Here is a 25,399-nt window from a genome sequence, read left to right as displayed (position 1 = left end):
GGACATTTACTTTTTAGATTTGTGACATTAATCATACCTGAACTTGGGTCTCAGGCTACAGTAGATGTCATAAGCATTGGTAGATTTGAATCAGAAATATCAGTGTGGCAAATTTGGGCGGAGCTAATATGGTTTGCCTCCTTAAGGGAACTGGGTTGTAGACTCTTCCCTACTTTGCATTATACTTGATTAATCACTGTGCATGTGTGTGTACACACATGTACATGTGCGTGTGTGTTCAGGTGCATGAACACACACATGCATATGTGTGGAGAGGCTAGAAAACAACTTCTAGTGTCCTTTTTGAGAATAGGTGCACTTTTTCTTTTGAAACACATTCTCTTATTGACCTAGATCTCATAGAGTACACTATGTAGACAAAGAGATCCCCAGGGATCAGATGCTCCAGGGATGTGCTTTCGAACATCTTCAGCACTGAGATTGTACGAATAACCACAATGCCTGACATTTTACATGGGTTCTGGGTATTTATCTCAGGTTCTTGAATATTTTATACATTGAGCTTACTGAGCTATTTCTTCAGTCTTATCATTTTCCAACTTTATCTATAACCAATTTTCTTGCTTCTGTAGGAAGCTAGATATACAATTAATGACACTACATAAAAATTACCTAGCTGGCATGGCAATAGATCAAGAACTATTGTCCTTCACTGACCCGATGATACACTGAATTAGACTCAACACCAGGATGACGAAATAACCCCTGAACAGACACTTCCATCTCTTTCTGTCTTATGCTTGTTGGCCAATTACAGTGACAGACCAGTGTCAAGGAACATGGCATGAGGCACCAGTAACTTCAGATCTGATCTATAATGAGAAGCACAGACTTGGAAGACCACTGGATTTGGAAGGAAGTTCACCTCCTACATAGAGTGGAGAGTCGAAATTCAGAGTAGATTGTTTTGACAAATTGGTGATGACTTTAGGGCTTCCTCCATCCACAGAGAGGGAAAGACTGGAATCCAGGGTCAGTAGCTCCACAATGTGGAAGTTTCCATCATTGATTGTCTCCACACTGCATTGGAAGGAGAAAGCAAAAAGAAGCAACTTTACTTGAAACATAGTTAAAATAGAAACATCAATAAATCCAGCTTCAGAAAAGATATTCATTGCAGAGATAAAGGAAATTGACTTTTAAAGGGTATTCTGAAGGAGATACAATTAATTTTAATTTCTCAGGATCTGGATACAAAATAAAACTGTTCTCCCAAAAAGAGATCTGGAAATGAGCACACTCATTACCCAGCCACACTGACTCCGTATATGCCGATCACAAATGATAACTTATGTGTTTTATTTTCACAGGACATAAAAGTTCTATTTAAGAAGAGACAGTCTATAATTCCAGATGGTATGAAAAAGAAGCCTTCACCTCCTCCGGAGGCTCTACAGGATTGGGGCTTCTGCAGTGGGCTACAGTGTGTTAGTACCAATCAGAGTCAAGCATGCAGACAAACCAACTTGGCAAATTGAAAATATACTTTCATTTCGTGTGTATTTTTTGAGAGATGGCTCTTGAGCCAAATTACTGTGAAGAAATCTTTGTTCAATCATGAGCTGGAATTAATAGTTCAATAAAATGTTTAACATAGAAACATGACAGTGCTTTTCTCATTTCTTTTTTAAAATAATTTTTGAGATTGTAATATAATGACATCATTTCTTTCTTCCCTTTCCACCCTCCAACTTCTCATGTATACTGCTTTGCTCTTTGAGATTTGTGGCACACACACAACACACATGCGCCCACGCACACACACAAGTTATCATGTTTTCCATCTAAAAATTTTTGAGAGGATTCAAATTCATAGCATGTTTAGAAGCAGAAATATTTTCTTCATTTACATTTCAAATGCTATCTCAAAAGTCCTCTATATCCTTCCCCCACCCCCGCCCTGTTCCCCAACCCACGCACTCCCACTTCCTGGCCCTGGCATTCCCCTGTACTGGGGCATATAATCTTTGCAAGACCAAGGGCCTCTACTCCCAATGATGGCCGACTAGCCATCTGCTACCTATGCAACTAGAGACATGAGCTCAGGGGGTACTGGTTAGTTCATATTATTGTTCCGCCTATAGGGTTACAGACCCCTTCAGCTCTTTGGGTACATTCTCTAGCTCCTCCCATGGGGGCCCTGTGTTCCATCCAATAGATGACTGTGAGCATCCACTTCTGTATTTGCCAGGCACTGGCATAGCCTCACAAGAGACAGTTATATCATAGGGGACTTTTGGGATAGCATTTGCAACGTAAATGAAGAAAATATCTAATAAAAATTTTGTTTAAAATTAAAAAAACAAATGAAAATGTGTTTGAAAATGGATAATAATCAAAATATCAAGTAGAGTGAGAAGACATCAATGGAAATAATATTTCTCCTTTTTATACATTTTTGGAAGATCAAAGATGGACAGAAATGATGAGGGGAAAAGTGAGAGGGTGAAGCAGATCACTGTACTTAAAAAAAAAAAAGAAATATTAAGGAATCGATGTTAATAGACAATGAAGATTGAGACATAAGAAGATGTTTGGTGCAATTTGTTAATAGATGCCATACGATTTTTACTTGTGTTTACACTATAATTAGCTTTGGTATTATACTGGGCTAAAAAGTTAGCAGGATATATGCTCACTGTTGTGGTAGGAACACTCTCATAATTCAGTACATAGACAAAAGCTGTCATAATAGAAGCTGTGTAAAAAAAAAAAAAGATGAACATTAAAGACCTACCATACTTGAAAACACTTTAAAATGATTGACAAAATGCTTGAGACATGGACATATGTAGGGGTTATGTAGAGACATTATTTGTCAATATGAATGCATAACACTGGGTACAAAAATGATTTTTCAATTTCCTGATACTAATATTTAAATTTTGCAAGGAAGTTAAGCCTGGAAACTAACAGAAAATGCACTAATATTTCTGCATGTTTTCACCACTGAATCTAATTATACTCCAGTGTTCATTGACCAAAAACAGAAAAAGTTTTGATTTGAGGATAGTTTAAATGTTCTGCAGAAATACGAAGATGTCTTAAATTCTTGGTACAGTGGTTATAATTCCCATGTCTGTGGCTGTGGGGACTGCTCCACGAGCAAAATGCCTTTGGGCAAGTGTAATGATATGACTTCAAACCCCCAGTACTTACATAAGAACGAGGTAGTATAATCATGCCCCTGTAACCTCAGTGCTGAAGAAATGAACACAGTTGGACCTTTAGAGAATGCTGGCTGAAAAGCCTAGCCGAACCAGTGAGCTATGGACAGTTCACTGAGAGATTCAGATAGAAAGGTCAAAAGATACTTGGCTTTAACCTTTAGCTTACATAAGCACAGAGGCACACACATGAGTACACATTTGCAAACACCATCTCTCTCTCTCTCTCTCTCTCTCTCTCTCTCTCTCTCACACACACACACACACACACACACACACACACACACCCGACATAAAAATGAACTCCCATATTCAGAGATCTTGGATATCTTGTCTTATATATCATTTAAGAAATAAACATATGGGTTGAAAGATCGACAAATGGGTAAAAATACTTGTTTCCCAAGTCCGATGACCTGAATTTTATCCCCAGAAACTGAGAGCTAACTCATGTAAGTTTCTCTCTAACCTCCTGCTGGGGCACACATGCACACACATATATGTGTGTATATGTGCACACAGAGACACACTCACAGTAAATAAGTTAGACATGCCGATTAATATTTTTCTTTTACACCTTTAATTATCTTAACATTTAGCAACATTAAAATCAACAAAGGGGATACTTTACCTTCAAAATCAAGTCTCACAATATAATGTGTTTAAATGTGAACTTCTTCCACCATGCATTTTGGACACAGGACCCAGAGGTTCTAAGGCTTATTAACTGCAGCAACAACTAATATGCCACTATTACCCTAAGGGTGCAATAGGGGCATATGTATCTCTAATTGTACTTCAGGTCCTTCCAACAAGAGGGAAATAATTCCTGGTGCTGGAAACCTAGCAAAGTACCCAGGACTAGTGACAGCACAGATCTAAGAGGAGAATTTACAACTACCACTTTCCTATAGAAGCATGATTCCTAAGTACATTCTAAATATTTATCCTTAACCATTTTCACACCTTATCAAAAAAAAAATCTCTTTGCAACAGGTAGGCCATTATAGAAAGCTACAACTCATCAAAAGGCAAAGAACATGTCATGTTCTCCTGCCCAGCAACAACTGATCCATCTATAACACTCTACCTAAGACTCAGAGAACACTGACTAGGAGAGGGCAGAGCTATTATAAGCTAGGGGAACAGTTTGTGATGTTTTTCCTAGATATGAGAGTAAAGAAAGCTACAGGAGCCTAGCATGGATATTCTCCAAAAAGCACAATAAGCAGCTGAAAGAGTCAGATGCAGATATTTACACGCAAGCAATGGGCAGAAGCCAGGGACTGCTGTGGTTGAATTAGGGAAAAGCTAGAAGAAGCTGGGGAGGAGGGCTAGCCCCATAGGAAGACCAGCAGTCTCAACTAAACTGGACCCCTGAAATCTCTCAGACACTGAGCCACCAACCAAGCAGTATACACCAGCTGATATGAGGCCCAACATATATACTGTACAGAACTGTATGGTCTGGTCTCAGTGACAGAAGAGGCACCTAACCCTCTAGAGACCTGAGGCCCAAGGGAGTGGAAAGTCTGGTGGAGTGGATGTGTGTGTGTGTGTGTGTGTGTGTGTGTGGTGGGGACATCCTCTTGGAGATGGGAGAGGAGGTATGGAATAAGGTACAGCAAAAGGGCAGACCAGGAGGGGATAATGATTGGACTGTAAAAAAGGTGAAATAATAATAATAATATAAATAGATAAAATAATTTAATAAAATACCTGTAAAATATTAATTACAACAATTTTAAATACTGTAAAAAAAAGCTACACTCATGAAATCTAAACAACATGGTGCCTCTATGTCAATAGATATGCTAACATGAAAGGGGGAAATCTCACAAGGCCACAACTCTATACAAAGAACTGTAGGCAACTAAAGGATGGTGAGAGCAGGAGGTAAAACCTTCCCCAGGGAAGAACTTCACAGTTGGTTATACAGTACCAAGTGGTCAGTCTGAAATAACAAGAAATATTTTCCACTCTGAGTATGTTGTGCTTACCTTTTTATGAGTGAAAAAAAATATCAGCAATTAAAGAACTAGAGAACATGAATTTGAACGAGAGCAAGGAACTACTCCTACATCATTATGGGAGATGGTGGAGGTAGGGAAGGGAAGGGAAGGGAGGCAATGATGACATACAGTCTATTAATCCTTTGTAGAGATTTATTTTACATATATGACTGCTTTTCCTACATGCAAATTTGTGCATGCAAGTGCTCTTAATGCATTAGAGGTCAGAAGAAGGCATTCAGAGCTCCCAGAGGTTAAGTTCCCAACCAAAGAGCATACATGGGTTGATCCATGGCTCCAGCAGAGGACTGGCTTGTCTGCCCTCAGTGGCAAAGACTGCCCTTCATCTTGTAGAAACTTGATGCACCAGGGAAGGGGGATGCTAGTGGGGTAAGGCAGGAGTGGTGGGGAGCACCCTCTCAGAAGCAAAGGGGAAGGGGGATGGGATAAAGAACTCCTGGCAGGGGGGACCAGGAAGGGGGTGAAAGCATTTGGAATATAAATAAATAATTAAAAACTGTTTAATAAGCTATTTTATTAAAAATTTTATAATTTAATTTATGAAAACACATTGGTTCTCTCTGATGAATGCTATAAATATTTCCCCCCTCACAGGCAATTTTGTTTCAAGAAGGGATACTTTTACAAGCATGCATAGCACAACCAAGTTAAATGTGGAATATTGGTCCCATCATCACAATCAGCAACAGCACCATTCAAATAAACTAGTCTCAAATCTTAAGGGAAAAAAATGAATTTAGCTCATTTTATAATGTTGATTGAAAGATAATGCTAAAAAGGTCAATAAAAATATAACTTCCTTGAGATATAGCTTATTTAGGCTACCAAAAGTTAACAACTGAAGTATTAAAGTACAGATAAACACAACAAAGTAGATATATTTAGCCAAGGTCATATCGAACTGATACAACCCCCAAGACCATATGCAACTTGAGGTGGTTTGTAAATGGATGTTCTATAGACATTGGCCTTAATTAGATTATAAATATTAATAGAGAAGCACATTTTTCTCTTCAAAATTTCAAAGAAAAGGCCCATACTGAGGACTGGGCACTTGGTCACATATTGATTTTAGACAATCAATTCAGACGTGTCATTACTAATGATAGGTTTTGGTGCAGTAAAATTGAGTGGCTGGAGACCTTTAACGTTTTATGCTTCTTGATGCAGTGTGCCAGCTGGGACGCCAGAGAGAGTTCATTTCATCAGCAACTCAATCTGCTTACTTACCAACCACGGTTTTTCCCCGTTTTATTTGTTTTTAAGTTTTACATCTTTAATGCAATCTAAATTGTAAGCTCCTTTTAAAGTAAGGGTCATATATTATTTATTTCTGTATACGTTCAAAGATTCACATGAATATCTAATTGTAGATGTCAATAAACAGAAGTTATGTAAACATAAATGAGATATATTTAAGGTAACAGGAATTGTTAGTTATAGCACCCGGTGATAGCTAGAACTCATGGGTTCCTGGTATTTTTAGAGACAGCTTCTCAAAGATACGTTTTATTAAGAAACCTGGAACATTCAGGGTTAGCATTAAGGATAATGCTGAAAGGTCTAGCTTGCTTATCTTTTGTACCTTCTATTGAAATGTGCAGCCTAGGGCAGGTGTAGTAATTTCTTCTTTATTAGAGAAATATAAATAATAAGGACAACAATTATTTGATATAACCAGTGAAGCACTTTTTTACAAACATTACACACATTCTATTAGACTCATAAGAGCTGAACACCTCATTTTTAAAGGTGGCACAAGTGCCCCGTGGCTAAGCAGACCTGAGAACAGATGCCTGCCTTGAGTGTCTACACTTCTGATCATCATGCATCACTTTTAAAATGAAAATTACTTTACCTACAATAAGCTTGTAATTAAGCATCCACGAGAACCTGCTATCATCAGCTCTTCAAAAGAACTCAAGGATAGTTACATTTTAAGTGAATTTGTATGAGGATTCTACAATTTGGTACATCTAATAAAAATGACTGAATTGCAAAAAAAAAAGTAATTTCACAATGAAGGCCTGGAGGTTATACAAATGCATATTAATTATGTCCTTTGCAAATTGGGTCTGCATCCTATTTTCAAATTATGAGTGAAATTCATATTAAGATTTTTTTCTCTCACAAAATGGTCTAAATGTCTAATCTGATAAAAGCCTGATAAAAATTATCACCAAAGAAAATTCTATTTATATAATTTTACAGTGAAGAGAGTACTGACATGGACCTTCTAAAAGGTTTATACAATTAATGATCTCATTGTCTTTGTTCGTTAGGAGGGCATTGTATCCCAGGACCAAAAGAGACTATGTCTGGCAGGAAAATAGTCAGCATTTAAGTTAACATTTCATGCTGTCTTTTCTAGTATGAGATTCACTGTGGCTGATTTTTAAGAATGCTGTAGCTATGTATTCTTTTACAGTTGAAGCCTGATGGACAACCAACACTTGCACTGTAAGGCTAGCTGGTTGTCATTGATTTTGCCATCCATCACAGTCACCTCCCTCTGGGCCCAGGTGCAATGCTCAGTACCCTCTGGGGTCATGATAAGTACCTCATTCTACTACTCCCTGAGGGGACGCTGCCATTGAGGACTCACAAAAGTAGGCATTGAGCCACCTAACTTTGCCCCATTCAAATGGGAACATACATTTTATTTACTACCTTTAATATATAAGTTAGGTTCCCTCTCCTCTTCTATTATCTGAGTATTATTTAAGTTTCTGCACTAAAAATGGTTATAAGAAAACCATGTAATTCTCCAACTGTGTGGTTTACTATATGAAAACAGTTTTAAAATTTGGAGCTTATAAGAAAACTGGAACTCCTTTCTTTTTGTACTCATCAGCACATATTTACAATAACATTCTTATATTCACACAATCTACCAGTTTGAAAATATTTCAACAGTTTAATAAGGATGAAAATTCTTGTTCTCTTTTCTCTTTTTTCCCCTCTCCCTCCCTCCCTGCCCCCCCATCTTTTGGTGACAATTGGCCTCAGTTGTTTTACTTAAGAAATTTAAATATCTGGTGACAATGGAACAGGAATCTAGGAGCCTATAAGAACAGCTTGTCATCTCAGGTTGATATTGTTATGCTGGGCACAACTCATCCATAGAGCTGAGGATAATAAGAATATACTCTCTAAAAAAATCACTTCTGCCTGTCCTTTTAAACTAAAGGCAGCAGAAAGCCAAGTGACATTGAACAGTATTTATTTACTCCATGTGTTAGAGTTTTTAAAAATATGTTTTTCTAGTTTAGTTTTCCATATAAATGTATTTTGATCGATGGTTTGAAGCAGATTCATCTGAATAAAATACATTGAAATAGACATAATGAAACTGTACTCTGTGAGGCAGTGCTCTCAGTAGCATCTTTATCCACTGCTTTCTAGAGATGAGGTCAATTCATAATCTTCCAGCAGTACCAGATACTGGGCCCTATCCTCTGTCCTGTCTAGCATTGAGGCATTTGCGTGTATCTTTCCAAAGTTCTATGACTGCATGGGGTAAAAATAATAGTTCTAGTCCTTACTAGATGAGATGTAGTAGTTACTATACTACTATAAATTACTATACCTTTGTTTCATCAACACCCATAAAGGTAATAAATGTCCCATTTTTTTAAAACTTTAGTTTTTATTTTTATAAATTATGTGTATGTGTCTCTGTGTGGGTATGTGTTCATGTGTATAGAGATCTGCAGAGGTTATGGCCACTAGAGACCTGGAGCTAGCTGTACAGTGGTTCTGTTTTCCTAGTGTGGGTGCAGGCAGCCTTCTGGCGGGACCATCAGTGTTCCTATTCACTGAGCTATGTCTAGCTCTCATAATTTATAAATAGTAGTTGATGAGAGAGAGAGTACAGAGAGCTGTAACAACTGGCCCAAAGTTATAGTGCCCATGCTGACGCCTTCCCAGACAGCACGTGAGAATGGCTGCATGTTTATCTTAAAAAGGATGCAAACTGTCTGTCTCCAAAGGAGACTATCTTTACTGTTCCATTGTGCAGAGGCTTTTCTTTTCTGCCATCTCTATTTCTGTTTGTCCGCCTTTCTCCCTCTTCCCTCTTTCCTTTTCCCCTTCTGTCTCTTCTACTTCTCTATCTTATGCAAGGAGATAATGCAGACTGTGTAAATCCAAGGAAACCTAGCCGCTGGCAGCAGAAAATGCAATGGAGCCATAAAGGTCTCCCTTTATGGTGTACAGTCCTGTACACCAGCATGGTAGATCACTCTGGTTGGCTAATTTTCACAGTGCTCCCGAAGAAGCTATCTCATTCTGTGTATGTTGTTAATACTTATGGGAAGAAAGAAGTGTATATTTTTCACTAATAATTTTGTAAAAAAGCCGGGCGTGGTGGCGCACGCCTTTAATCCCAGCACTCGGGAGGCAGAGGCAGGCGGATTTCTGAGTTCGAGGCCAGCCTGGTCTACAAAGTGAGTTCTAGGACAGCCAGAGCTATAAAGAGAAACCCTGTCTCGAAAAAAAAAATGTAAAAAAACAATCCTTCAGAAGCTTATGTTAGTATCAGTTAAGAGAATGTTGCTTTGATAAGCAGCAAATTCGCATTGTGTTTGAGAATTATAATGCACTTTTAACCTCTGAATAGTGTTGAATATAGTATTATGGTTATGCATTTATTCATTCCCCCACCCCTTCATGGCATTATTATTGAGTTGTTCTATATGTCATTCTCTAAAATAAAAAGGCAGACGTGTTTCCAGAACCTGCATTTGATCATTTGTTTCCTAGCTCGCCTCATCTGTTGTTGCAGATCAGAACCCTATAGATTGTGGCGTGTTAGCAAATGTTTAACAACCGGTCATTAGGGAGAATGAACCTGTATTTGTAGCACTTGATGATTGCTGTGATGGAAACAATGTGAACATGGTTGATATCAAAACAGATCCAGCCTGATATGTGTTTTAGGCATGGAAAGGGATGCATGTCATGAACTTGAAAAAAAACAGCTTAAAGGATTCCACTTGTACAAGTTATTCTTCAAGTCTACTCCATACAACATATCAGTGCCTGGGGGTTTGTGAGACATGCAAAATTTCAGACGCTGGATTCCCCCCCACCCCCAATCAGAAAGGAGTGGAGGGTCCTAACCTCTTCCACTACTGGCTGTATTCGAGATGCTGGAAATCTATACATATATTTTAAAAAATAGGCCGCAGTCTTCTGTGATGATGTAAGAAACAAGATGATAAAAGGTGCTACTTTATTTTTATTCAAAAATTACTATACCTTTGTTTCATCAACACCCATAAAGGTAATAAATGTCCCATTTTTTTAAAACTTTAGTTTTTATTTTTATAAATTATGTGTATGTGTCTCTGTGTGGGTATGTGTTCATGTGTATAGAGATCTGCAGAGGTTATGGCCACTAGAGACCTGGAGCTAGCTGTACAGTGGTTCTGTTTTCCTAGTGTGGGTGCAGGCAGCCTTCTGGCGGGACCATCAGTGTTCCTATTCACTGAGCTATGTCTAGCTCTCATAATTTATAAATAGTAGTTGATGAACTTAAAAAAATTGCTATTTTCCTAGCAAAATGACCTTTGTTCCATCTAGAAAAAAATGGCATTTTTTTACTACAAACAATATTCTATTCATCCAGATCAGAAAAAAGAAAACGTTGAAGTGAACCTTATCAATCTAGGTCTGACCTATGAAGTCCTTCTGCTTCTGCTAATTCATCTGTCACAATAACTGATATGTAATTTTTAAGTGAATTTTAAATGAATTTAAGTGAATAAGTGAAATTTTAAAACTAACAAATAATCCTACAGGGACAATACTTCTATATGTGATTGTTTTTCTCTAATAAAAGTAAAACCCATTTTAATCCAAATTGAGAAGAAATCAATCAAATGATAAAGTGGACTTGATGTAAAAATTTAATTTCCAAATGCAATTTCCTCAGAGCATTAAGCAATACATAATGTAGAAAATGTCCCTCAGAAGCATAAAATTTATAATCCATAAATTATGGCAAGGAAACCAAACCAAACAAGAACAGTTATCTAAAATAAGGATATTTTAATTATATCCTTTAAAGCGGCAGTGTGTACTTTTCATACTGTTATATAGAGTTGAATAGCAATACGATCTGAAAATTCAATTTAACTAAATATTTTGTAAGTACCACGCAGGAGCTGATTGGAACGGTGCTACTGATGGATTTTTACGTAAGTACTGCAGAAAGAGCACCTTTCACTCCTAACTTCTAGAAAGGAAGGAACAACCACGAAGCCTATGCCATTTTCTGTTCTTTGAAGATAAGCCAGAAAACTGGAGTGCAAAGTGAATGTGGAAGGCAACACAATTAAAAATCAACCCTCCCTACCCCGGGTGCCAAGAAACCAGCCTGTGAATAAAGAACGCGAGGGAAACATCTTTGTACTGAAGTAACGTTTTCTTTCTAAAAGTCAGTTTGGGAAAGTGTGAATCTATGATGCCAGTAGCTATTATTATTTACTGATTCTTAGTAATTGTCTGGATATTTTGCTTCTTTGTTACTTCTCAGCACAATCTCACAAGACAGCACTATTATTTATTGTCTGCATGCTTAGACTGGACAGGTGATGAAAGGTGCCGAAGACGCAATTTTTGGAGCACATTTTCCTATCACTTCAGCATGCTACGAGAGCTGATGACATCCAAATGGTTCACGACTCAAAATAATGTGCCGTGGAATTTGGACAGGAATCCTCCTTCCACCCAACCTCTCTTTTTATGTCCATATTTACTTTATGTAAATGCCTGGAACACAAATATCTCTTTCTTAACTCTTTTATGACATCATTCATGCTTCAATTTTTAATTTTTTTAGAGTCAGGGCCTCTCTCTTATGCAGCCTTGACTGTCCCGGAACTCCATATGTAGATCAGGCTGGCCTTGAATGCACAGAGATCCTCCTGCCTCTACACCCCAAATGCTGGGATTAAAGGCCTGTGCCACCACATCTGACCTCCCCCCTTTTTTTAAATTGAATATTATACCTTGATAATCTCTCAATTTCTTGCTAAGATTTTCTCATTTTTTTTTCTTTCCTGACTTTTTACCTTTAGGTCTTTAGAATATTAATAATTTTCTTAATATTCAAGTATTATAATTTAATATATTATAATACACGAACATTAGCTTAATTGGTACCTGTCTTTTTAAACTATGAAATACTGTAATAGCTTGCCAAAATTGCATGTTTTAACTTGAAATACAAGAATTAAATAGAACCTGTTGTCAAGACCAAGTAACATGTCTCTATTACATAATGTTGTAATAGAAACATGAGCTTTTCGTTTGAAATGGAGAGTGTGCAACATCATTTTATTTTTATAACTGTCACAGGACATGTTCTATTTTTCATTGAGGTTAAAAAAATGGCATTGAACATAGAATCAAACATAAAAAGCCCTTTCCAGTAGGTCTTCATTTGGGAAAAATCATGTGGGTTCTTCCAGCTTATCTAGAAATATTTTGACATATTTTATGTGAATGTTAGCATTAATATGCCAACCCAAGAATCTTTATTATGGTTTGGAATGGTTCTTTAGTGCACCATTGTCATCAAAAGCACAAAAAACAAAAAAGTAAAACAAAATGGACCGCAAATTTATGAAATCTTTTTATGGGCTGAAACACTATATGCTTTAAAGCCTAATGATACAAAATGTTGGCTGTAACTCATCAACAATTGGAGATGAAATAGCCATTGTATTCCACTTGAAAAGCAATAATTATATGTCTGTTTTCATGCTCTAAATAGACCCAAGTGGCCTAGCTCACCACCAGAAGGACTGAGCAAATTCTACTCATGGTTGCAACTGGCATCTACATTCCCTGAACTGATTTAAGGAGCCAATGAGCTATGAAGGCTTTGAAACACACTTCCATATTCACATACAACACCCATAAGATTGAGACCACTTTCGATACTTTATATATCATAATCAACATCTAATCACGTGTGGCCAAGTGCGTGTAGCCTGTAGATGTGTTTTGTTCACAAAAATGGCATTATATTATAAATGTGAATCAAGTTGGGCATGGTGGCATCAGCACACAGGGCACAGAGGCTGGTGGATCTCTGAATTGGAACCCAGCCTGGCCTACAGAGTGAGCTTCAAGACAGATAGGACTAAACAGAAAGATCCCGTCTTGAAACAATAACATCAACATAAATATGAATCAGTATGTGAAGAAGACAAAAATTCACACTGAGTAAGCAAATGAACAATAAACTGTGAACCGTATCTCTATTTGGAAGCATCCAAGGAGAGAAAGAGACTTATTTTACTTTCCTCCATTGCAACCTTTGTATTGCATTGCCTACACCAAGACTATTTGTCATGGAGGAACATATACTTAACAATGTGGGGCTTTTTAAGCAGTGAAAGAGTGAGAACATAGTCTTTCCCTACAGTTGACTTGCTTAATTCATTTAAGCTAACATGCCTGGGAAAATGATGCATGTAAGTAATGTCTGCTGCATGATCGGGGGTTATTGGTACTAAGGGTATTATAAAGCTGACTGCAATAGCTTGACCATACCATTAAATTCATTAATAAAATATATAACCTCCAAGGAAACAATATTGAAAGGTAGGGAGTAGGGAAGCTACAAGGTAATCAGGCCATGAGGGCTCTGCCCTCACAGGAATTGCCTGGCTCTTTGGGGTGAGGGTTAGGTAGCATGAGTGGGTCCCCAATGAAGGAAGAGTGGCCCCCTTCATCCCCTTATCTCTAGCATGTGTTCCTTCCTCCCTTTCCTTCAACCATATAATGATACTTCTAAAAAGAAGAACTTCTTTGCAAGGTGTGAATGTTCTAATCCTAGATTTTCTAGTTTAAAAAATATAGAACATAAATCTCTGATCTTTATATTACTTGGTCTCAGCTATCCTGCTTTAGCCTTTCATAAATAACTAAGCAACCTTCTATCACCAAAATGTCCCCATCCTTTTCCACTATACAATTGTCGAAGAGAAACAGTTCTTCATTGAATAAGTTTTTTTCACCTTTACCAGTAATTGAGAGATCTTCACCTGTAAATGGCAGAAGCCGGATGAGAGCCGGTGTCATAGCTGGCTCGAACTCGCCCTCGATAGAGTTCCACGGCAATGTGGTCTTTGTCACCTTTATACAAGAGGATGCCGCTGTCTTCATCTGTGGCAATCTAGTAGGAGGTAGCCCTGATGTTAGGATGCACAGTCAACCAAACGTATTCATTGTATTAATTCAAAGAAATAGGCTGCTAAGTGAATTGGGAGCGGGGCGGGGGGCAGTTCTTTATGGTTTGTCTTCTGGGTATAAGAAAAAGAATGTTCGTTGAAACTGTGCTTAAAGGCAATTTGATAATGGTTCTGTTGTAAATAAATCCATAAATAAGAAAACCAGTAACAAATATCTAAGTAAATCTGTTAGATGTCATGTCAGAATTGTCTTTACTGGAAAATTTTGTGTATCTGTATTTTTTCTCCTACTCTAAGCTTGATCCTTAGCACACACTAAATGTGACTATATTAAGGATAATCGGTACAAAATTATTTACACCCATGGTATGTGCAGAGAGAAATAGGAAATATCTGCTTTTGTATTAATTTTTCTTTCTTTTGGGGGGGATATTAAGGGACTTAAGTGAAAGTTAGAATTTAAAAGTCCTAATACCAGTGCACTTTACATTATTCAATGTGGCAAGCATAAGAAAGTGGATGGTGTAGAGAGAGATTCTTAAAGGGAACCTGGCTTTATCCCAGCATTCTTGCCCCATAATTTTAGAAGCCATGCCTGTATTGTCAGTGTCAGGGTAAAAAAAGTACAAGGAGGGAAGTCTATAAGAAGTGGGTTAAAGCCACTGAAATTTAAAATATAGTAAAGAGTTTTGTTTACTAGATAAAACAAGTATGTAACCCCAATTTGTCCAAATACTCTACATTAATCATGCCCAATCTCCTACAATTCACACCTCAGGGGCATGAATGGCTTGCTTAGTGGTAATTGTCTTTGTGGTAAGACATCAAAATGTTTGTTAATTCCATGGCTCTTTCTCAAGGCTTTGGGTGAAGAGTTACAGATGATAGAGAGCCAAGTTAAAGAGTGGTGTCTCCGCTGTGTGCCTCTCTGCTGCAGGTTTTAAAGAAAAGCCTTTCCAGTGTGCAGAGAAGAAATGCCAGGGCCATAAACATTAATGGGCAAAACACCTTCACTTAAAGTGTCAAATGAAGTGGCAACTTTGGTGCCCAGCTCCCTCCCCTTTAATGAATTAACATATTGGCTCTTATCTTATTTTAAAAACATAAATATTGAAAGGAAAACATCTGCTTTTCACCCACAGGAGTTTTTCTTCAGCTCGTGGTGGGAGGGGGTAGATCTCTCACCTGAAGTGTGATGTTTGTCTGAGGCCGAACCTTGGCTGAAGGAATCTGAAGATAGGACTCTTTGTTTACAAAATTCACACTGACCAATTTCTCACACTTCTCTCCCAGGTAGCCAGGCAAACACTGGCATATTGGTTCATTTATCCTGATGATACACTGGGCTCCATTCTGGCAATCAAAATTATCACAGGGGCTGGTGCGAGGGAGGACCATGGGTGGAGAAAACTCACAGAACAAGCCACTGACAAATACAAAGAAACATTAGGTGAGACCAGATGTGCCAGAGTCCTAGAGATACCTCCCTACACACAAACGTGTTCTCATGTTCTCACCTGTAGCCCTCAGGACAGACACACGTGTATCCGTTCACGGCATCTGTGCAGTGAGCACCGTTTTTACACTTGTTATCTTGGCAGTCATCAAAGTCAATGTCACAGTGCTCACCAATGTACCCTGGAGTGCAGTCACACCTGTTTAAACAAGGAGATAAAAGTTTCAAACTTGACTGAGCCAACAGATCATGAAGAGCCATGCCTTTTCATCTGGATAAAACAGCACCATCCCAATATGAAAACTTATTTACAACAGTCTTGTCCCTCTGATTAATAGATGTCTGCACAGTGCACTGCACAGTGCACTGCACACTGGACAGGCTGCACTGTAAGGCATGGCTTACTTAGGTGAAGTCAGAATGATTAACTCCTTAATGATCCTAAATCCTGATACAAGGGACTCACTGTACGAGGGTGTCTTCCTCACTTCTTCACACTCGGTCTTTTCTTCTCTTTCTCTCCTTGTGTTGCCCAGTGTCATTATTTTCTGTTCTTTTCAATCCCTTTGTCTATTTGGATGATGACAGTCTTATATGTAAATTTACGAAGGGGATTTTAAACATGCTGGGACTGCAGTCATGTGCTACCACGGCTGACAAATTTACAAGGAATATTAAGTATATTTTTGAAAATAGTAAGAGTTTTATTTTGTCACAGACAATATAATATTAGAAAAGAATATAATGCAAGGAAGTGAAATTGACTATATTGGATGCTATGATTTTAAATTAATAATTATGGAAGAATTGGGTTGACTTGAAGGGTTGTGATATGAGATCAAGTACAAAATTTCTGAGGTCAATTCTATGGGCATTTTTTTTTAGCTTCTTCATTCATGTTGTATAGAGGAAAAATGGGTATGCATTCTGTTGCTGGTGGAGGGCTGGAGTAATGGAGATTATACTCTGAACATCTTGTCCATCCTATTATGCATTTTAAGAAATGCATAAAATACCATTCTATTATACTACTGTACAGCTCTGATACAGATGATCACATCACACCCTTGTACAGGTATAGATATTATTGGGGAAACGCTCAAGACTTTATCCAGTGACATGTACTTATAACTGCCTCTTGTGGGGAGTGGATCTAGGGAATTTGACTAGACCCTTGTCCCCGAGTTACTACACCACGCTGTTAGGTAACAATTTCCTCAAGGTTCCCTTTAAAACTGTGCTCTGGTGCTGAGCATGGCAAATCCAGCAGTAGCATTAAGGAAACCAGGCCTGTCTTATCCTCTAGGGAAATGTCTTCCAGCACATGCAATGGTTTATAGACCATTGTAGTACTCAGTTAATCATAGTGACAGCGACCCATGATGTAAATTATTTGCTAAGATTTCAGATACAAACAACAGTAAAACAATGGGTTTTATGTTGTGAATCCTTCTGAGTAACATCAGATCCTGTCTATTCTGTCCAGCCCTGAAAACTTATCATCTACTTATTCATGCTGGTTCTGCTACCTCCCCAACAGGAACTAAGCAAGGTGCTAATAATCACATTCACTTATACAGCACTGAAGTAAGTGTGTCCAGGAAACCCTTAGGTTGGAGCCATACTCAATATCACCATACCTATTGATCACATCCTGTAGGCACAGCATCAACTCACATATCATAGGAAAGAAAAACAGAGTACAATACAATACATAGAGACCAAGAGATACCTCTGCATAATTTTCATTATGGTACCCTGATAAAAGTTTTGTTATTAATTACTGCTCATCTCTTATTGAACCTCCTTTGCTAGCTACATTTTATAATATTTAAGAAGTATAGGGGGAAAGAGCATATATGGGGATTGGCAGCATCTGACCTTTCAGGCATTTCATGGATGCGGGCTATACTTCCAGATGTTTTGTGCGGATATAGGGGCACTGGAACTTGCACAGGTATGGCCGCAGATGGGATAACGCTTATGATAGCCCCGTCTATCCTCCACTCTTCCCTCAGAGCATTCTTTTGTCATGATTTGTTCAGTTTAAATAATGAGGCATCCATGAATGTGTTTCTTTTGTGTTTAAAGAAGGGTTAGTTTCTATTTCATGTGTGTGTATACATATATGTATATATACATGACAGAAAACCATGGTTTTATCGACTGAGTTTTGACTTTTCAGTTAAATAGAATTCATATTCCAGTCTGCCTTCATTGTTGTCTATTTTTTCCTCTAACAAATCAACATTTCTATTTTCTAGCTATATATTTCAATACTTACCACATAATATTTAATATATGTACACATTGGGTAATAATGCCCACAATCAAGTTAATTAAATATTCTTCACTTCACTGTGATGGTTAATATTGTCTGCTTGACAGGGATCATTTGGGAGATTGGTTTTTGGGCATGCTTATGAGGGATCTTCTGCACTGTACAGGTTAAAGTAGGGAGGCCCACTTCTGGTGGGTGGTGCCATTCCCTGCCTGGGATACCTGACTGTATAGATGAAGAGGGGGATTGAACACATGTGTGTATTTGCCTTGCTCTCTGCTTTCCAGTCATTGATGTAATGTTGCTTCATGCTCCTGTTACCTAACCACCAACCAATGTAAAGGTGAACTATACAGTGGATTGTGACCTATACATTGGATTGTGCACAGAGTAAATGCTTGTGCCTTCAAGTTGTTTTTGTCAAGTGGCTTTTTTTTTTTCACAGCAACAGGAAAAGATTTTAACATAGCTCTACAGGTATGTTAAATATTGAGTAAAATTCTATGTGTAAAGTCACTAACATTTATTTAGGTATCTAAATGATCAAAAAGCGGCTTCAATTTTCATAACTATGAGTCTAGATTTTTCTAGAAAGGTTTTTATATGTATTCTTTACTAATTAAGCAGTATTCAATAAAATATATATTTAAATGAATAAAAATAGTTAAAAATATTGAATTGAATGTGATATTTCTGAATGCCAAGTGTATTGTCTAAAGATGCAAAATAAGATTATTTGCTGGCAAGCTGATATACTCAAAAAATGGGGGTACAGTGCTTCTAAGAGAGCTGTGCATGTTGCAGGTATGTTTTAGGAACAAAGTGAGCTCATTCAGAGGTATGCTTGCACTGAGGCTGCTTGGCTTTAATACTAAATCACAATAAAGAGAAGTACACAGCAAGCCTGAAGCTAAATGGATCCTAAGTGGTCATACACATTCTGGAATAGATGGACGGGGCCCTGCAAGGGAACTTCCATCAATGTTAATGTGGGCAGTGCCACTGAAGTGCTGAACATTAAAAAGAAGACGGGCTTTGAAACACTCTGAATTATTTATCTGAGAAAAGAAATCAAAGTAAAAGATAAGAGAACCAAACACTTAGCACAGTAGCTGTCTAGGAGATATTTTATGCCCTCTTTTCCCCAACTACTATTTTTAAGCCCCTTAGAACTAGCAGCTACATCATGAGTGATTATTATATCTTTCCCTTGTTTTAAGGCAGGAAGGAGCATTTAAATAAATATTTCCCACCTCTTCTATGACCAACAAACCCTATCAAATCTCTTAATTTCTACTATCTGATGAGGAGTGAGGGAGGAGATATAGAATTATATATATATATATATATATATATATATATATATATATACACACACACACACACATATATATAGTTGTAAATAATATGTAGTTATATAAATAGTATACACACACACACACACACACACACACTGTTTAGTACTCTAAATGCTAACTAAGAAAGATGTATTCTTGAAAATACTGCTGATGGCGTATCATGCTCTAAAAATATCTCACAGCAATTCAGGAGATTTATGAAGTGTATGATAAAGCATGAAAAGTCAAACCAGTTTTGTCAACTTACTAATAAGAAAATGAAATTGAAGTAACATTACAACTTGTCCAAACAACATTTCTCAGTAGAGCTTCCTCTTGTTTGGTTTCCAAGATCATTTTCTTTCTGCAGCCTTGCTTCCCACAGTGTGCAATTATTTATAAGATGGGAGTAATAGCACTCACTCTGACTTAACCTGTTTTCAGCTCAACTACCTACAGCTCTAAAATGAGCTCGTGAATTACTGGCTGGTGAAAGCAGAGGGCCTTCAAATCAGTCCATCCAGTTTGCAGCTTGCAACAAGGCACACTCTAGAGAGTATGCAACCTAATTGCTAGTAATAGAAAATACTTAATTAAGAGTCAGTCTTTTGTTTAAAACAAGCTCCTCTTGTTTAACATTGTTTCCATTAAGTCTTACTAATAATGTGTCTTAGAATTACATAAAGTCCTGTGGAACCTGTTTATCAGATACAGTGTCCCAGGAAACCATCCTTGTTAATTCTGTGCAAAGTGGTGATGTTTGCTCCACATAAGGGATGTAGATTTGACATGTCAACTTCGACTGTGGGCAGATGAAAGCCATTGGGAACTAAAGCAATTTTCTCGTGCAGAGTTGGGCAGAATAGAATGCAATGAAGCATTGTGTATAAAATAAAAAAAAATTATAAGACATTCAATTTTTGGCTAGAATTGAAAATATAACTAAAGATGGACTCAGAACCACATCCATTTTTGTTTATTTGTTTGTTTGTTTGTTTGTCAGTAAGGTAGTGCACATAGCCAGGATGTGCCACAACTACATCCATGTATTCTAAAATTTAAATTTTAAAACAAATTTACTGGTAATATTGGGAGAAGAAAATTCTGTTAATATTTACTTCACTAACCACTCAAAGACAGTGGTCTCTGTCAGCACTGAGCACACATTACCCCTCTGCTCTGAATATGTGATAACCTATTTAGTAATTATCTAAATCCTTGCAGGGCCTAGGCTTGCTACCCAAGCAACTTGGTAACATCCTCTCAAAAATATAACTAAAAGTAAAAAGATTGGAGACACAGATGAGGGTGAGGGCCTTTGTCCAGCAAACGCAAGGCTGAATTGAATTCTTAGAATTCAATTAAAAAAAAAAAAGAAATAAGAAAAGAAAAATCAAACTCTTAGATATACAGTTCAAATTCCATTTGCTCATACAATGTTTCCCAGACATGAGTGAATTTAACTTCGAGTTGTACTGCGAGGCTCCGGTTAGTCCACTGAGGAAATTAAGTATGAGAGGCATATAGTGATAAAGTACTGTGGTGCCATCCCCATACTTCGGTGACTAGAGATGCTGCAAACACTGGCTGATAGAATAGAAGATGTCTTTGTCAGCTATCTTACGTAACCATGGTTTCACTCCTGAGAATGTCTGTGTCATCTCTTAGAATCCAGTCTAACCTTGATTCCAAGCCAACCCTGGTAATAACAAACTAGAAAGCATATTGATAGGAATATGGTTTCCATGAACCACATAATTGCAAATATTAAGTCTAGATTCAGCTCTACTGGTAAATTAATATGCAGCCTTAGCACAGGTACCTGACTTCTCTGGGCTACAGTTCCCTTGTGTTTAAAATATAGAATTTAGGTGAGTTAAGTTACTGCCAGCTCTAAAACTGCTGGTAGATCTATCTTTCATATTTTTCAAGGTTGTAACAAAGGTTTCATCTAATTTGGTATCAGCATATTTTAGAAATATTGTGGGGAGGAAATAACTTTGATCAATCTGTTAGCTCACTTGTGGGAGCTCTCTATGCAGTGTGAATGGGTTGTGTTAGATCCCACGAACAAGGTTAATAATGGTCCTTATCAATGATTACAGAAAGACAGCACTCACAACCCAGGGCTGAACAGTGTAACCTGGCCACAGTATCTCAGCCTCCATAGTCAACTGCCTGTTCTAGACCACAGAACTGTCAGTTACATCAAACCCAATTTCTCGGTTTTAAAACGCATTTACCTGGTGGGTGTTAGAAACTTAATTGGATTGGCCTTTAAATGCATGTCAAAAAGCTAATTCAAATGCTGTTTCATTGCATAAAGGGCTTCCTAGACATTGTGGTGAACAGAAGCTTTCTCTGTATTATTTATTTATTTACTTTTCTTGCTAATTAAGGGCTATGGTTCACATAACTATTTGCAAAACTGTCACAAACACTAGAGTACATATGACCCATCCTTTAATCTTTGGCAAAACTGTGAAACTCAGGATGGTGGAGGAGACACATTGCTCAAAGAAACCCCCCAACCCAATTCCCAGCTCCACTGTGAGCCCCAACTGGCTTTGGACTTACTTGAATCCCTTTGGAGTCAGGATGCACTTGGAGTCATGCTGGCAGGGATTCAGGTCTTGTGCACAGAAGTCCAGCTTTTCCTCACACAGTTCACCTGCAATAGGGCAAGTAGTGTTAGTTCTGCAACCAGGGAGGGCAGGCATAAGCCAACAGGCTGCATCACAGCTCATGGTTGAAAACAAGGCAAAATAGGACCCACCCCACAAGAGATATGGGTGCAGAAGATGACATGCCCAAGTTCAGTACTGGCTTCACTGCTAAACAGGCTCAAGGCTTCAGGTAATGCTGATAAAGTGATATGTGGTTTAGGTGAGACCCTTTAGAATTTACTTGGTTAGGAAGAGGACTTTTGAGTGTTTTTCATTCTTCCTAAGTTTTACATTTAATCACACATTATTTTTAAACTGGAGTATAACATACAAACATAAAATAAATGAACATCAAAAAAATCTATTCAAAAGTAACCGATTCAAAATGATCAGGGTCTATCTATACCCAGAAACGGATTTATCTCTATGTCTGGAACCTCCCTCACCACACTTCTGCTTAGTACCTACTTGACAAGATAATGGAATTTGGACTTATTTTGACCTTAACATAAACAAGGTAATTTGAAATGGAATAATTTGGTATTTGCTTCTTTTAGTTTGGCATATTCTTCTGTAGTTTTATGTTTGAAAAAATTATCTTCATATTCTCTAATGTCTTATAAATCTTGGCGAAAAACTTTTTATTTCTCTCTATGTGTCACTAAAAAGACCAAGGAATACTTTATATATATATATATATATATATATATATATATATAAAACATAAATAATAAATATATCATACACACACATATATGAAGCGAGAGAGAGAGAGAGAGAGAGAGAGAGAGAGAGAGAGAGAGAGAACAGAACAGTTTCTCTAGGACTTGTAAATTTCACCAGTGAATGAAAAATGAGACTATAACAATGTGGATTCTAAGCACTCTCTAATGAATTAAAATCTAATCAGTGAATGAACTACAAACATAACTATGCAGATAATAGGTACTCTATATAGAACTGCATTTCTGATAATCCATAAGAAAACATCTTCTAATGATTTATGCTATTACTATTTCACATAAGTTATTACTATTCAAATAAGTTCAGGCAGGTATTGTTCATTTCCTTTCCATAAGAATTTCTGTGTTTATAAACCCGTGACAGAAAAGTTTAACCCCATATGTATATGATAAGGTACTTTTAAAACAGTTTATTTAATATTTATTATTTCAAGGACTCCTACCCTAAGTGACTTTGATGGAATTGATTCGTTGTGTTGCGAAACTCATCTGGGGGTGCAGGCTGTATATGATAGTCTAGATCAAAGAATCTGTGACACATATCAAAGGAGAGCAGCCATTTGAGATAAATAGAAGCATTAATTCTATATACACTTTGGCTTGTCAATAAATATGAATTTGCTTTGTAAATATGGAGGAAGGGCAGGATTCCTCCTTTACTCATTTTAATCCTGGCCAGACCTATGAATTCAGGGAAACCACAATTTGTCAACACTGTGCAGCTGTTAGAGATGCTGGGGTTAGTGCGATAAAGTGAGCAGATCTGCCTTCAAGTGTTTCTCAGTATACAAACAGAGAGGAATGCTGAGCTTGGAAAAGAACGCCCAGACTGGGTCTCATCGCCAAGGGAAAAACCCCAAAATTTCGAACCTTCCCTTCTTACTGGGAAATTGCTCCCTAGATTCCATATGCTAAGAAATGAAGAAAGAGAAATGGCTCAGGAAACGCTGGATGATCAGATTGCTAAATCCGTCAGGAATGGTTTTATGGTTTTAGAGTGAGCACCCAACTTACAGGAGAAAAGTCACCTAATATCATATATGCATTCCTTATTGTTACACAAGGAGCCTAAAAATGTTAGTCATTACAGAAGTTGTACATAATTTTTTTTTTGCATACATGTTTGCATACAAGTTAGCATACATGGCTAACTACATGACTCTGGTATAAAATTGGCTGATTACTTTGAAGATAAAAAGGCTTTCACTCACTAATAACTGCTGCAAAAACACCGGGTGCATGTGATTACTGTTTAACTCACCATTCTAGCTCCGTCTACCTAGACTCTTGTCACTGTGGTCCATTCATCAACCTACAAATTAACTCCTCATGCTTGAGCTAACGTCTCCTTTGCTTTAATAAGTCTCTCTCACATTTAACTTGTCAATTTCCTCTTTCCTACTTATATCAGTAGTATAACTATATGGTAAGGCCATGAATATGCTGTTGAAGATACACTTTTATTATTATTATTATTATTATTATTATTATTATTACTTTTCCACTCATTCCTTCACTACATGAGCAGACTGGACACAAATCCTGGTGTGTTTGAGTTTGCCTCTTCCTAGACTGTGATGTATAAGGTGCTAACTCAAACACCATCTACTGAGCAATCAATAGTCAAGGCAAGAGTTCCAGGTTATCTCATTATATTCATATTAGGTTAGTTTTTAATACTTACATACTTCTTAATTTTGCATGTAATAACTAAATCATCACTAATAATGTAGCTAGGCTCTTAAGTTTGTACTTTAGAATTTCCCAGATGGAACATGAAAATAAATGTTTTCATTGGGCTCATTCTTAAATTTCCTAATTGTGTTTAATTCTGCTACATTTGGGAGAAGAGAAACTTTTAAAATGCAAATGGCATCTTGCAGTGTGAGTCCTGGGAGCTGAGTTTGTGATGGGAAATAAACAAAGTCTCCTTGACAGGCACTGCACTAAACATGCACATTAAATCTGGAAATTGTATGGGTATAACAGCACCCTGTTTCCAGGAAGAACAGGAGCAAGTATTTCAGGGATTATGAAAGCAAAGACTCCTGACTTATTACTGCAATATTGTACAGCCTTCCTGACATGAGAAGGATGTCTTACTTCATTTTAAAGTATATGTATCCAAATTATTCTCAGAAGGAAAACAACAGAAAATAAGGTGGTTGAGTTCTGTTTTCTAATGGTCACAAGATTGAGGTAACCTCAATGAGTGCCCCTCTTTTGAGATTATCATTTTCAAGATGACAGGAGAAACAAGGTGGGCATATTCTTAATTCTATTCTATATAGCTTGGGTTATAATCTACTGACCAATCAGCACGTCTTTATGTTATTAACTTGGCATGAGAAAATGTGTCAACTCATTTGATTGGCTTAGAAAAATATGCTATAGTGATGGGTCAGTGGCTGTACCCATCTAACTTTCAAGACACATGAACACAGAAAACCTTTGCCTTTGTGAATCTCAGGAAATCTGCATTGCTT

At 37.4% G+C, this 25,399-nt stretch overlaps 1 protein-coding gene across 4 annotated transcripts in view; it reads right to left on the bottom strand.

The window, feature by feature from the left end:
* Slit2 (slit guidance ligand 2) overlaps positions 1-25,399 on the bottom strand; it is a 334,272-nt gene that overhangs the window by 10,458 nt on the left and 298,415 nt on the right. For all 4 annotated transcript variants that reach the window (XM_085836687.1, XM_021161791.3, XM_021161793.3 and 1 more), the window contains 5 exons: positions 22,082-22,175; positions 15,948-16,085; positions 15,616-15,856; positions 14,284-14,414; positions 887-1,041 (listed from right to left, as the gene is read on the bottom strand). In XM_085836687.1, the coding sequence (XP_085692813.1) occupies positions 887-1,041; positions 14,284-14,414; positions 15,616-15,856; positions 15,948-16,085; positions 22,082-22,175 (759 nt within the window). The remainder of the gene's footprint in view (positions 1-886; positions 1,042-14,283; positions 14,415-15,615; positions 15,857-15,947; positions 16,086-22,081; positions 22,176-25,399) is intronic.

Source organism: Mus caroli, unplaced genomic scaffold, assembly GCF_978045245.1.
Source record: "Mus caroli unplaced genomic scaffold, Mus_caroli_1 scaffold_4, whole genome shotgun sequence".
In the NCBI taxonomy this organism is placed as follows: domain Eukaryota; kingdom Metazoa; phylum Chordata; class Mammalia; order Rodentia; family Muridae; genus Mus; species Mus caroli.
The sequence above is the reverse complement of the archived record's forward strand: the minus strand, read 5'-3'. Positions and strand labels throughout refer to the sequence as shown.